Raw genomic sequence first — 15200 nt, 5'->3', positions numbered from 1 at the left:
TTCAAAACAGAAAGGCCCTTGTTGCAGCAGGGTGCCCTCCTTTTCGAATGTCTGTCTGGCCCTGCCTCTGTGCAGGCCTGTCCGTCCAAGTAGATGTGCCGGCCTTACTCCTCCATGGGCCACAGAGGGAATCTTGAGGTGTGAGGGAGAGCGATGGGGGGGGGGGGAGGGCATGGCTTGAGCTGCCAGGGTCGGAAGGGGCAGGCCCAGAACACCGGGAAGCAGCAGGGCAGGTCCCAGGGAAGGAGGCGAATGAGGAAAACTACCATCTTCCTTTCTCCCCAGCACGAGGTACAACAGAAGGGTGACAGGTCGGGAGACTTGACATTGAACCTGAACGGTTTGCACTTCTCTGGGATCCCAGGATGATGGTGTTGGGGATGGGAGGAAAAGAACAGCAGTGGGCTGCTGGGAACGTCACGTTCATGACCTCAGGGTCATCCGGACTAGCTGGAGAAGTCAACCCTCTATGCTCCCTCTTCCCCTCGTGCTCTCCATTAAAGCTGCAAAGCCACCCTGGAGGGGTTCCGTACCGGGGCCCAAGCTCATTTCCCACTGGACTCACCATCGCACTTGAGTCCTTGCCTGGCCAGGCCCCACAGCAGGGTCCCGCAGTGCTCACAGAAGGTCGGGCTTTTGTAATTGTAGACTTTAAATCTATGCGGCATGTCAATTTTGAACCTCTCCTTGTGGAACTGAAAGAAGGGAGAACGTGTGACCATACGCATGTCCCTGGTTCTCAGCCTCTGGTGTCTTACCTCCTACTCTATCATAACCAGCACAGCACTAAAAACACTGGGACAAGCTGAGCTTTAAGCCATAAGCTTTACTTGTCAAGCCTTACAGCCATGGCCAGAGAAGGCAGGCAGCCGTTAGCTCTTCCAGGCAAGGGGCACGTATGAGATACGCACGCATCACGTGACCAGGGATACGCTGAGGCCTGAGGCATTCCCACAGGTAGGCTAATGTCTTCAGGAAGATGGGACTGGGATTATTTACCTAAATGGGATCTGGGTGAACGCTGCACTGTCCTTTCTATTTTAGTACACATATTTCCTTTTCTTTTTCAACCCAGAACTGGGACTCTAACCTTTGGAAAATGTTATAAAATGCTTCCTCCGGAGAAAACACTGCTATGGGTTTATTAGCGTAAAAGCCTAAGTATGAAGCACTCATAGCTATTACACGTGGACTGGAGGGGGTGAGCGGCAGGTGACAGGTCCTGCCGGGTGCTGCGGACAAGTATGTCACATGCATTATCGTTTACAGATGTGATATTGCAAATACTCCCTTTGAAGGAGCCTTTATTAGAATCCTCATTTGATAAATGAGGAAGTTAAGCACAGAGAGGGTAAGACACTTGTTTAGGTCACACAGCTAGCAAGCGAGCTGGGACATCTATAAGCCTGAAGACAGAATCACCCTATCCTCTTTCTGTCATTACACTGTCTTCTCTCAAAGTCAATGTGATAAGTTGGGGGATGGGGAGAGGGATGCTGGTGGTTGATATGTTAGAGGATTTTTTGTTTTGTTTTGCTTTCCAGAGTTGAAATTCTCTCCTTTAGCCAAACATAGCACATGAAAAACAACAATAATAAAATCATGAGGCTTGATTCCTGGTTAAGAACACCAATATTCTTGTGTAATATAGAAAGTTTTACTTAAGACTTATAATCTCGGGGCGCCTGGGTGGCACAGCGGTTAAAGCGTCTGCCTTCGGCTCAGGGCGTGATCCCGGCATTATGGGATCGAGCCCCACGTCAGGCTCCTCGGCTATGAGCCTGCTTCTTCCTCTCCCACTCCCCCTGCTTGTGTTCCCTCTCTCGCTGGCTGTCTCTCTCTCTGTCAAATAAATAAATAAAATCTTTAAAAAAAAAAAAAAGACTTATAATCTCTGCAGAAGTTTTTAATTAAACAGCTTCTTCGGGAATGCGCACAGCAAAGAAGCCTTTTTCATTAGCAGTGATCTATCCGACGTTCCCATCGAGGATGCTGGGAGCATCGGATCGTGAGAACAGCTGTTTAGAATTGTTGGAACGTTGTTCAGAACTTAGTTTAGCCATTTTCAACCAAGAAAAAATAATTTTCAGATCTCATTTTGTGCAAACATTTCCATGCAAATAGGAACAATTAATGGCGAGGTCCAGGCTGGAAGACGTCTACCTCAAATCTTGACCCCTAGCTCAAAATAGTTCGAGATATGTCTAGAAAAGACTATCGATTCGTACTCTCCAATGTGATATTCATGCAGCCACATGGGCCAAGGGAGCCCCCACGAGATGGTGAAACAATACGTTCTCAGCATAAAATACACACTGGATTCTGAAGACTTTTTATGAGAAAAATAATGTAAACTATCTCCTTAATTTTTAGATGAGGATACCTGAAAATTTTAAATGGCACTTGTGGCTCGCATTCCATTTCCAGGGGATATTAGCCATGGAGGTTAACAGCCATTCCTCTAATCTGATTTTCCCGGGAAAGCTGAAGGCATCCCATAGAGAGAGCAGGGAGGCAGACTGGGAGGTGGCAATTTGATTTAAACAAAATGCTTGTCAGAGAAAGACAAATATTGCATGATCTCACTTAAATGTGGAACGCAAAAAACAAAAAAACCCCTACCAAACTCACAGAAAGGGATCAGGCTTGTGGTTTGCAGAGGTGGGCGGGGGGGGGGTGAGGGTAAGGAGGAAGTGGTGGAAGGTGGTCAAAAGGTACCAACTTCTGGTTATACGATAAATAAGTCCCAGGAATAGAATGTACAGCAAGGTGACCACAGCTAACGCTGCTGTGTGAGATACAGGGAAGGTGTTAGGGGCGTAGATCTTAAGAATTCTCATCACAAGGAGAAACCTTGTTTTCTCTTGTTATGGATCTAAGATGACAGATGTTAGCTGAACCTATCATGGTGATCATTTCATAGTATATGTAAGTCAAACCAGCGCGCTGTACGCCTTAAACTTAGACAGTGATGTTGCTTAATCAATTGGGGGGCGGGGGGGTCTATCACACTGCTCTGGGAGCTGGAGATCTGAAATTTTGTTCCAGCCCAGCTACTCACATCTTGGGTGACTGACTGCAGACGAACTACTTTAACCTCTTTAAGCCTTAGCAGAGCCACTTGTAATAGGAGATTGTCCCCTTCTAACTAAAAGTTAAAAGAAATTCTGCTCTACAAAAAACTCAACCAGTTTGCTTTCTCTGTGCCTGCCCCTTGGCTGGAGAAAGTCTCACCCCTGGGCAGGCTGGGCCCTCAAACTCAGGTGGCCTTTCCACTGTCCCCGACAATCCTACTGCTCTTCTCTAACCACCTTGCTTTTCCATCCCAAGACAATTCTCTCACAGATCCTTTCTCCTCAAAGCCACGTGCTGCCTTCTCTGTTTCCTTCCCCCAAGCTTCAGATGATACGAAAGTAAACTGTCTAAGGGAAGCGCTCTCATCTGCCTGCCCCCAAATCTACAATCCGCCATCATCTGCATCCATCTTCTCCTCCCTTTCTGTTCCAATTGATGAACCATCCATCTGTCCATTAGACACCCATATCCACAGGTGCTTTAGACCTATCTTCCCCTCTTGCCAAGGGTGGACTTCTTCCTCCTTGGCTGCTTTGGTTGTCGCTTTCTCTCCAGCTTCATCCATCTGTCCTCTCTCTCTAGCTGCGGGAATATTTCTGTCTCTTGAGTTTCACCTCCTTTCAGCGACTGTTCCACTTCAATGATAATATCAGCACATAAATTGTTTCCATATCATCAACTCTCAGTAACCCTCCGTGTTGGTCAATGAAGCAAACACCTCTACAATTCTCTGAAATTTCTTGGATCAAGGGCTCTGGAGATCTCCATGTGGTCCTCATTGTTCTCCACATCTTAGCTACACTGAATGCAATTGACCCCTTTGCTCTGGTTTCTGTAACTTCATGAACTCTTAATACATGAAGAGCCGTCTCTGAACTCTTATTCTCAGTCTTTATCACAAGCTCCTTCTCTTCAACCCAACAGGTAACTTCAGATTCCTTTGGGGAATTTATATATTTGGTCTGCTGGCTCCTGTGAATTCCAACTGCGTGTAAAATCGTCCACTTGATACCCCCACTTGGATGTACGCAGGCATCTCAGGCTGGACTTCTTAAGAACTGAAATATTAATTTCTCTTCCAGTCTTATATGATTATGGTTCTGCCACTTCCCCACTGCTCACGACAGAACCTTAGGCATCCTCTTTAATCCCCTCTCTTTTATTTTCCACATCCAATCCGTTGACAAATCCAGTCATTTCTAACAAGGAAATGCCCTGAAAATCTGCTCGCTTTGCTCCACCTCCATTGTTACCATAGTGGTACAGCCATCAGCCTTCCTCCCCCTTGGAGGGACTTCTGCAGTCACCTCTAGTTTCCACGTTCATCCCTCAACCCACAATTTCCCCTACAGCAGTCGCCAAGTGGGCTTCCCACTATAGGTCAAATAAAATCCAACCACTTCTCCAGGGGCTAAAGAAAAACCCATTTAATCTAGGTCCTGCCCAGTTCCCCGACTTCATATCCTATTCACTCTCTTGTTCTTGCTGTTCCAGCTGCATGGTCTCATTTCAGTTCCTAAAACATTCTGACTCTTTCCCCCTTGGGGCCTTTTCTGTCTGGGGGCTGCTTCCTCCTGCTGTTCATATAGCTGGCTCCTTTCACCCTTAGCTCTCAGCTTAAATGCTCCCTTGGGAGGGTCCCTGAACTTCAGTTTAAGTAGGGCACTCAGTTTTTCTCCATCACCACACCTTGTTGGTTATTTCATATAAATGGAAATGATACAGTGTTGTTTGTTAATTATGTGTTTCCCTAATTTCACAGTAAGGTCCATAAAGGCAAGAGCAGGTCTGTTTTGTGCTCTGTTATCCATTGTATGTGGTATAATATCTTCCATGTATTAGATGCACGCTAATTATCTGTTGAACTTTCCAGCCCTGCTTCCCTTCCCTATGGGGTAACATCTAACCTGTCCCTATGCCATATATCTTAAAATTCAATATGAAAGAGATACTTGCCTCTCGACATAAGAATTATACTTCTGTTACTTCTCATTCTACCCTTGTAAATGCTTACATCTGTATTTTGTCATCATTTGTCTCTATTCCTTAACTGTCACTTGTAGCTATAGATGCCACAAGAGTTGTTCTCATATAATTGACCAACACTGTGTTTTCTGGGCACTTTCTATCATGCTTTTCTGGAAAAGGCAGAGTCATCGATAGTCTTATTATGTTTTTCGTATTTATCCCCAGTTTTAGATCTCAGTAATAACCATTATTGAAGAGGAAAAGGTTTTAGGGAGATTGATATTCATTGATAAGCTTAAGGATTCAAGCTCAGGCAATACTAAAAAGAATTAGTGGGCTTCAAAATTTAATGTTAGGGTAAAATTCTCATATTCCAGACAAAAACAGGAACGTGAACACATACCATGGTTTCTCGGCTATTGATAGCTGATCCCGTGCACTTAGCTATAACTTTATCGATACACTTCTTGTGAATTGCCGCATTACACTCTGAAAAGAAATTATTGCAGCGTAAGATTTTCAGAGGTTAAGGAACAACGAAATAAGAAGAATGAGAATAATACAACAGAAACCCTTCTTACTTACGTCGACACTGGTAGCCTTGTTTGTTCAGACCCCTGCAATAAAGCACATGTCTGATTTACTTGGGTGTTCGAGTCAACAGCAACACCATAAACATGAAAACAAGATCTCATAGCTTCGTACTGTCACAGAGCATTCACTGATCAGCAGCCCTGGTCTGTTACTGGACAAAAGTGTTAACCCGTATTGTTGGGTTTTGTTTTTTATTTTAAACTGCTCGGTTAAAAGTCTGATAATTAAATAAATGAGGAACTGTTGTTTCTCCTCCCATTTGTGTCTCTTCCAAACAAACACGGAGAGATGAAAATACCTGACCGAAAATGCATCACAGGCTCCTAGTAGCACATTTCCATGTCCTACACTTAAAAATTCATGGTCTAAGCTCAGTCTAGATGAGCAAAGACATCTGTACGATGTGTTGTTTCCTCTTCCTGAGTAACTGAGAATATTTGCAACTACTAAGTTCTTAAGCTTAAGACCCATTCCTGAGTAACACTCACTATTAGAAAGGAAGGCAATTCTAATCATTCAGTGAAAACAGTTGGTGGAAATCCATCAAAAGTCTATTTGACCTTTGGATACCCTAGTTAGGGTGGGGTTGTGAGTTGATGGATTCTGAAGTAGCCCAAAGAAAAGAGCACCCCACCAAGAGACGAGGAGGCTGAGACTGGAGACAGGAGCCATTTCAAGCCTCTGCGGTCCCATCACCTTTGCTATGTGCTTACTGAGGCTTAAACCGATCTCTGTGTCAGGGCTGCTAAGACGCCCAGGAGCCCTGTAAACATCTAAAGCCATTAGCTCCAATGCAAAAGTGTTGCATTTTGCACGCATTAGCACCAGCACAGTTGGGCTATCAAGGTGGCAGAAGTTTCAACTGTAAAACTGTGCCAACAGTAAAGATGTTTCCCTCTTCTGTCCTTCTCTCTTACCCCCAGTGGCCCCCATTTAATCAGAAGCTGAAGTTCTTGAAAACTTTTTCTGCTGCAGCTGGCTTCCTGGCCCTATAGGAGTCACATTATGAAAATATTGTACAGAATCCCACTCTTTAAGCCTCACCCTTCCACGCAGTGCACACTCCCGGGGTGGAGCATGCTGGGCCTGACAGGTCGAAAGGACCTGACAAAATGCGTAAGCTGAAGCCTGGAGTCAAATGCCCCTTTACCGTACCAGACAAACTCATGGCAGACGGAGCAAAATGTGGGTTGTGGGAAGAAGGTGGCGGTGAACTCATGGCACTTGACGTGGTGGACTTTGGCCTGTTTGATGGCCCCTCGGCGGTGATGCAAAGCAAAGAAGCCTTCAGTCTCAAACTCACTCATGTCCTTTGTGTCTGTAGGAACAGGACCAGGGACAAAGTAGGTGGAGGGGGGATGGGGAGAGGGGGAAAGGATGGAGACAGACAAGTAATTAGGCAAGCATTGAAACCAGTAAAATCCCAAGCACTTATTAAGGTTGGTATAGCATTAAGCTTCTTTAATTCTGTAATACAGAATTATCCTAGGCTGTATTACTACACAGTTGAAACAATGGGGTTAGATTCCTGGCTCAATCCTTCCCTCCTCGCTGACTGTGCTGAGCTATCCTCTTTCGGTTTTTAAAACCAGAGGTCAGGACTTTCAAAGTATTTATCAACCTCTCCTATTCACTGTCGATGATGAGTCAGCCAGAAAAAGCAGGAAGTGGTAAATACTTTTCTGCCTATAATTCTAGAGAATAATGTGGTTACTGACAGCAACTTAGAAACAGCACTTTTTTTAAATTTCCCAGGATGCTTTAGGTCTGGTTGTTTATGGGCAGGGTCCGGTAGACTGAGGGGAGCTGGCCAGACTTGGGTGTGAGGGCAAAAGAACTTTGGGAAGTTGTTTATGCTCTGGTCCCTCATGTCCACAGGAATCAGGTGCACCAGCTGTATGCTTACAGACTACACCGGTCAGTGTGGAAGAAGCCAGAAATTAATAGATGACTGCAACTGTTTTTTAATGTCTAGGTAATCCCGGATGTTATCTAGTCATCTGCATCAAGTCGTCACATTCACATTTCTTCGGTTCGCTCTGGTCTCAGGATATTGGTGAAGGTACGATGGTAGTCACTGTCCAGAGTGCCCCATGCCCAGATAACATCTTTCTAAAAGGCTGGTAGAATTCTGAGAATACTAATGATTCCCTGAAGCCCAGACCCAAAGAAAACACACAAAAGCAAGGCAGTCATGGTTCAAAAGCATGATGACAACTCCGGCATGCAAGAGAGAATAAAATGGTAAGCAAGAAGTAAATATAAAAAACTATCCTTTTAAAATAAGGATAATGAATTCAGTGATTATAACTTCTAATATTATAATTTTAAATAGTTTGAAAGTATCTTAGATTATTTATATTTCTTATATTTTTACAAGTAGAAAAATGGAGGTTTAGCAAGAATAAGAGGCCTATATTTCATAAATATAAAGAGTTAACAATATTTAAATGGAATTACTTCCACTCCAGATAAGCGGCGGCGGAGGTGTGACAACACACTTGAGACAAACGTCCCTGCCAAGGTACTTTATTTTCCATATCCTTAATCGTGGCCAGCTAGACACACATTGGGTAGATAAAGGGTGGGAGGCGTGTGGATGGGAACCTCTCCCCCAGGAACCAATCCAAGTCCCAGGCCTCATATTATGACTAACGTCTTCTCTACAGTGGTCCACAGGTCTGTTCTATGGCAACTCCAAACTCTCAGATAAAGAGCATTCTGAATAACTCTAAAAAGTTCCAGAGATGAGACATAACACTTTGCCTAATACTTTAAGGTTAGGTAATGTAGGTCTTTTTATATAGAACTGAGCTAGAAATAAATTAGGTTTGGCGAATGAGGGGTTGAATTCAGGGTCACTGAGGCAACTGCTGTTTTCTGCAAGTTCTGGTATAAGCAGATCTATTCACAACTTGTGACAAGTGTGGTACGTGGCTTGTCAGTAAGATCTGACTCATTTCTATTTTGGTCCATATGAAATGAAATGAAGTATAAAATTACTTTTAAATTCAGGCAATAGAAGTAAATTATTCTGGGAACCCTAACTGTATTACTGCAAAAATTATATATAAATGCTCAGACAATATAGATATATATATATATCATCTGAGCATTAAACTATAATACTGTAATACTATAATACTGTAAATTTTTTTAAATGTCAGAAAGTGCTAGAAATACATTTATTCCCTTGGGCCTTCCTTTGATTTTCTTTATCCTCTAACTATTTTGATCATTACAGGAGAGCAACTATATAAAAACTCAGAATTTCTTGAATTCTTCGGTATTATATTGTTGGTTTTTTTTTTTTTTTCTGAAGTAATTTGCTCCTTTGTTTATCTGTTGGGTTGAATAAGTTTATTGGGTTTTGTATGTTTGGTTATTTCTTTTATAGTAATGTCTCCTAATCTATTTAGCCTAACCTATCACTTGTTTGTAATCAGTCAACCACAGATGTTTCCTGGGCAGCTCTGAACGAACTGCTAGGCTGAGCGTTCTAAAGAAATATGAGATGTTATCCTTAACTTCTGAGTGGCTAATAGTCAAGTCAGGGAGACATGGCATTCACACAAAGAACAGTATGTGATGGTTTGGAATAGACATGGAGATATGTACACCCATATTTTTTGAGGTAGTGAAAGGAATTACAAAAGAGACCACGAAGAAGCAGCTAAAAAAGTAAGAAAAAAACTTAAATCGTATCACACTGGTTAAGCCAAGAAACAAGGAGTTTTTCAGCATTGGTATAGAGATGTCAAGAGAACTGCAGGCTAAGAAAGAGAAATTTGTTTTGAGGAATCATACTCTTGAAGAAAGCAACTTAGCAGACTAGTCAAAATATAAGCCAGACGCAGGGTAGAAAAATATTTTTTTCCAGACTGGATAAGATGGCCTAATTCGGTATGTCTTGGCAATGAGGTGGAAACCAAAGAGAGGAGGAAACATTGAAGATGCTACAGAGGTTATGGTACATAGCTGCTAGGAATGTGGGGCAGGAGACCAAGAAAGGGAGGGACTGCCTCTGAGGCAAAAGAGCAGGAAGCAAGTGTAGGGAGCAGCAGCTCTCTCTCAAGTACAGAGACAGACAGAAGACAGAGTCTTTCCCAGCTAAACTGGGGGCAAGGCCAAACTCCAAAAGTGAGAGAAGAATGAGATACTCTTAGAAACTGAGTAGTATGGGAATTTTGGGAAGAGCCACTGTATGGGAAACAAAAGAAAACAAAAGGAATTTCTAAATGCTAGGATGAGTCTGACTGAATAGTTCAATGAACATTTATTAAGTACCTCCTATGTACCTAGCATGCAACCTGGTGCTGGAGTTAAAGAGACAAAGAAGATGTGGTTCAGCATTGCCTTCCTGCAAGAAATTTAGAGTCCACAAAGAAGGACAATCATTGTTGTAAAAGTCAGAACAGTAATAGTCACAGGACGCTATGTGACCAGAGGTAAAGAAACTAGGCAGGTATAGATAGGTGGAGGTGAGAAAAAGAAGAACGTTGGACAAGAAAGGTACTAAAATATGATTTCTGGGCTGGGTTTTGAAGAATAAATAACTTCTACCAACGTGTGGGAGAAGGTCTGGTGGGGAAAAGCAAAAGATGTTCTCTCTAGATGGAAGAGAATGTACAAAGGTACATTCAGATAAGGTCCTGAGGATGTGTGTACTGCCAGAGTGTGGAAGACGAAGCAGAAAACATCAGTGGTCACACACAGAAGATGTGTAGGTATCAGGTCAGTTTGAACATTTTCCCGTAGATAATTTGCAAACACTGAAAGGCTGTAGGCAGGGACAAAGGAACAGAAGCATGACATATTCAGAACAAAGTTTATATAGTGTATTCTGGCAACCATGTAGGAGAATGCTTGGGATTTGGTAAGAGGTAATGATGATGAAGAGCAGGGAAGGAGGAGGCAACATGCGCAGAAACTGTTGGATTAATGTGGAAGGTCAAGAAAAGGGAGGCTATAAAAGCTACTTCCAGGTTTCTGGGTGGGTGGAGTACTAATTAACCGAGATAGTGAGCACAAAAGGAATAGGTTACTGAAAATGGTGAGTGTAACTTTGGACATATTGAATTTACAGTAACTGTAGGAAATCTACTTGGAGAGATCCACTAAGGGGTTAAGTATATGAGTCTGGAACATCAGAACATTATCTACCAGCAACAGTTTGTAATGGACTCGGCTGGATGGCTTTTTCTAGCAAAGCCTTGGAGAAGGAGAGGGAAGAATGCAAGGTTTGGAGATCAGAACATTTTTGGCAGAAGAGGGCGCTCATGACAGCAGAGTGCTGGAAAGGGCTACGGACTTCAGGCAAAGTGGGGAGTCAAGGCTAGACACGGGCTAACAAAAGGTATAAAGAAACCAGATTAGGGTAGATTCCTGTAGCTAGTGGGTGAAAGAGAGGACAGAATTGACAGGGGAGGAGGATGAGCTCTGAGAGGAAAGGTCTGACTCTCCACTCTTGACAGTGGAGAATTCCAAGTGACAACCTATGGTATCACTGCAGGTTTTTGAATGGATAAAGAAAAGTCTAGGAAGTTGTCAAAATATGAGATGGGAGTGAACACTAAAGCTACCAAGAGTCATGGTAGGAGAGTGGAGGAAGAAGACAAAGTAATCTACCACAGAAATCACAGAATGAGGATTTCGAAAGAGAGAGAATGGAGTGATTTGTATGTGGAGAGCAATAGCCGTTTGCTTCCCTGTAGAGTAGAAAAATATTGATGTTTCCATAAAAGAGGGGTATGGGAGACCTGACATTATCGTAAATGTTATCTGAGACTGAATCCTGTATCCTCTCCTCAACTGATTTCTCTTCCCATACCTCCTATCCCTACCACTCCTACTATCATTGTCCTAGTACAACTATTTTAAGGACTATCATCAACACTTTTTCCCTTCACTCAACTTTCATTTTTAAAGAATTATAAAGTTCTTCAACTATGTACTCATAATGGGCATCCCTTTCATCTACACTGCCATGAAATCTTGTTTTCTTTTGGGCTTTCTTTTATTTCATACCTATAACCATGCCCCAAGACCAGGTTCCCATCATCTCTCCATTGCTAAAATGAAATTTTATAGGCTCTCTCTATATGCAGTCTATTTCCCTTTCCAGATCTGTCCCACATTCCTTCAGAAGCAATTCCCCCCCCCCTTGGGGCGCCTGGGTGGCACAGCGGTTAAGCGTCTGCCTTCGGCTCAGGGCGTGATCCCGGCGTTGTGGGATCGAGCCCCACATCAGGCTCTTCCGCTATGAGCCTGCTTCTTCCTCTCCCACTCCCCCTGCTTGTGTTCCCTCTCTCGCTGGCTGTCTCTATCTCTGTCGGATAAATAAATAAAATCTTTAAAAAAAAAAAAAAAAAAGAAGCAATTTCCCCCAAACACTGCTTTCATCATATCATGACCTGCTCAAGAATGGGACTGTGACTCCTTGTTTGTGACTTTCCTAAGTCTACACATTCCTCTCGCCTGGTTTCCAAGTCCTCCAAGATCTGCCTTAGATTTCTCATTGTGGTTTTAGCAGGGGCCCTCTGATCTGTCTAGACTGGTCTTCTTACAATTCTGCATCCATTTATATTTTTGCTCAAATCTTCATGTTTTCCTCCTAGAAAGCTATCCCTCTTGTCTGCAAATTCAACTCTGCCTATCCCTCAATGTCCACTCTATGGAATTTTCTGGAATGAAGGCAACCCATACTGATCTCTTGGTCAATCAGTATTTATGTGGTTTAGAACTAAATTCTTCTCCAATTGTTTAGTCTGTACCATTTCTCCAATCTAGGCTTAAGTTCCTTGAGTATGAGAACTCGTGTCTTGGTTTTCTGAATCCTTCTGAAAACTACTTCTTATATATAATAATATCCTTAATATAGAATGATATCCTATGCTTCTTGTCATCAATAAAGAATTTTCTAGTTGGGCTAGACCACAAAGTTGTTTGTTAAAAATTAGAGCTTTTAGATACATAAAAATTTAGAAATAGAGTCCCAATTTGGGTCTACATACAAAAAAATTTAAACATGACAAAATTTTTTCCTAAAAAAACCCCAAAACTTCCTGGATTTGTGTACTTCCTGTCTGTGAAATACCATCGTTTTCACGCCACCTGAATGTTCTCTCTCATTCGAAGAGAAAATTTAAGTTTCGAAGCAATAAGATAAATATCCATGAAATTGTTTCTCAAAGCAGTGGTCTTTAAACCATTTACCCAAAATACTTGGCATTCTCATGGAAGATTTCCTTCAATTTACACTAGACCATGTTTTGAACTAAAAGAACATCCTTCCTCTTCCTGAGGAAATTCAGCACTGCTGGCATTATCATTTAGGCCAGCACTTTCCTTATCATGTAAGCCTCGTTATTCAACTCTACAACCGCTCTATCATTCGGCCAACTCAGAAGGAGTACGATGCCGGGGCGCCTGGGTGGCTCAGTCGAGTAAGTGTCTGCGTTTGGCTCAGGTCATGATCCCAGGATCTGGGTCCGAGTCCTGCATCGGGAACCTGCACAGTGAGGAGCCTGCTTCTCCCTCTCCCTCTCCCTCTGCCCCTCCCGCTGCTTGTGTGCTCATTCTCTCTCTAATAAATAAGTAAATAAAATCTTTTAAAAAATGGTACAATGCCATGTTCCATGTATGCAGAGCCTCCATGAGATAAAGTTCAGATTGTACTGGTGCTTTTTTCTTTAAAAAAAAAAAAAAGTCTTTATTATGGGAATTTTTAAATCCATACAAAAGCCGAGCAAATACTGTAATCAATTTCCCAGTACCGATCATCCAGCTTCAATAATGACCAGTCCATGGCTACCATTTTCCAATACACGCTAACTGCTACCCACACCCACATACCAACGGGCTATTTTGAAGCAAATGCCTGGTGTTACATTAATCTATAAACATTTTAGTATGTATCTTAAAGATGAGGACCCATTTTAAAAAATAGAACTACAATACCATGATCACACCTAGAAAATTACTAACAATGCCTCCATATCACTAAACATCCGGTGAGGGTTCAAGTTTCCCTGATAATCTCATATGTTTTTTTTTTTCAATGTATTTGTTTGAATCTGGACCCAAGGACATTGGATATGTGAAGCCCAAACCCAGAAAGCACCACAGATCTCTAAACCAGAACTTGTTTCTTGGTAGTAAAACTAATTGAGGAAAAAATAAAATCGGTTCGTGATCAGTAAGCATGCACATGCGTCCTGAGGTTCAGGACTGTAGGGGTAGCAGCACTTGTCTGCACAGCACTTCGATGCCGGAGTACAAACGCGACAGAAGGAACGGGCAGGCTGCGACAGGCCCGAAGCAGTCTGCTTGTAAGCGTCACCTCTGTGATCCACGTCTGTGCGTGACATGGAAATGACACTCTTGAGCAATGCACGTTTTCCTTCCTGTTCCTAAAACAATTCCAGGTGACTAACTTGAAGCATTATTATTTGGCTACTAGCATTATGAAAAATACTGGTTTCCTATTCATTTTGTATTTTACTGATAGTGTGTTGGCTTGTTTTATCACTCATTGTGACATGTAAACAGAGCCTTTTGGACTTACGTTATATTTCCAAACCAGAATAAAGACAGACTCTAAAAGCACTGGGCATATGAGTTCACACTATTTAGAAACCAATGCTAGAAATGTTTTCTATTTCTATGTGTATCTGGCCCAGATAGTAAATTTTCAACTAATATTTGAGCGCCACTGAAAACGTTTGAGAAAACTTGTTTCCTTTTCTCCTGATGATTTTCTCTGCTATTGCAGAAGTCAAACCGATAACACACGAGGAGAAAGGACACGCCGTCCTCACCCCCAAACAAGACAAAATGTCGCTTACCACTCATTTCCAGAAAGTATCTTGCATTCATGAGCATTCGGCCTTGAGGTTTCAGCTCTAACTGATTGAGAGAAAAAAAAAAAAGAAAGCAAGCTCAGGCAGAATGTGAAACAAGCACTACGTTTAATGATGTCCTAACTGGCCAGCGTGACGGCAGGAGATTTCCAACGTGGAGCCCAAGACTGCCGCCTGCTTACACTTCGCTCATACCGGTTATCATCAGAACACCCATGAATACAACCTTTCTTTATTAAAACACTTCAGCCACTCATTAATTTTACTTGGACATCAAAATTTCCATAAGGCAGGGAAAAAATTCTGCAACGGTTTCTGTTTGATATTCGTGCCCCAGCTGCTTCTGATCCGCGTAGTTGCTAGTGGGGCAGACGCCGACCTTCATCACGACAAGAGAATCATGGACACGGGACCAGCTAACTGGCGGAACAGTAGGTCTTCTGGAAGGAACGATGGGTCCTGCTCTGAGAGTGCCTACCCACATGCCTCTAGGTGAACCAGGCTACGAAGTGGGAGCGGTGTCATAAGGAGAGACTGTTTCCTTGGGAAAGTGCTGGATAATCGACCAAGGGAAATTTTGATTAGATTAGTCCAAGAATGGATAAAAATACATATTTCAGTAGCATTACATAGAAGAGACCAGAACAGAGCGCCACTGAAGGGATGATGCAGGATATCATGTGCTGTGACGAGGGAGAAAAT

At 42.7% G+C, this 15200-nt stretch overlaps 1 protein-coding gene across 10 annotated transcripts in view; it reads right to left on the bottom strand.

Moving 5' to 3' along the window:
• The window catches only part of PRKCQ (protein kinase C theta), a 169236-nt gene that overhangs the window by 95776 nt on the left and 58260 nt on the right, over positions 1-15200 (bottom strand). For all 10 annotated transcript variants that reach the window (XM_026478723.4, XM_048219454.2, XM_057304676.1 and 7 more), the window contains 5 exons: positions 14484-14544; positions 6793-6955; positions 5629-5660; positions 5447-5532; positions 566-695 (listed from right to left, as the gene is read on the bottom strand). In XM_026478723.4, coding sequence (XP_026334508.1) covers positions 566-695; positions 5447-5532; positions 5629-5660; positions 6793-6955; positions 14484-14544 — 472 coding nt within the window. The remainder of the gene's footprint in view (positions 1-565; positions 696-5446; positions 5533-5628; positions 5661-6792; positions 6956-14483; positions 14545-15200) is intronic.

Source organism: Ursus arctos, unplaced genomic scaffold, assembly GCF_023065955.2.
Source record: "Ursus arctos isolate Adak ecotype North America unplaced genomic scaffold, UrsArc2.0 scaffold_30, whole genome shotgun sequence".
Classification (NCBI taxonomy): Eukaryota; Metazoa; Chordata; class Mammalia; order Carnivora; family Ursidae; genus Ursus; species Ursus arctos.
Note: the sequence above shows the minus strand (reverse complement) of the source record. Positions and strands in the feature narration are given on the sequence as shown.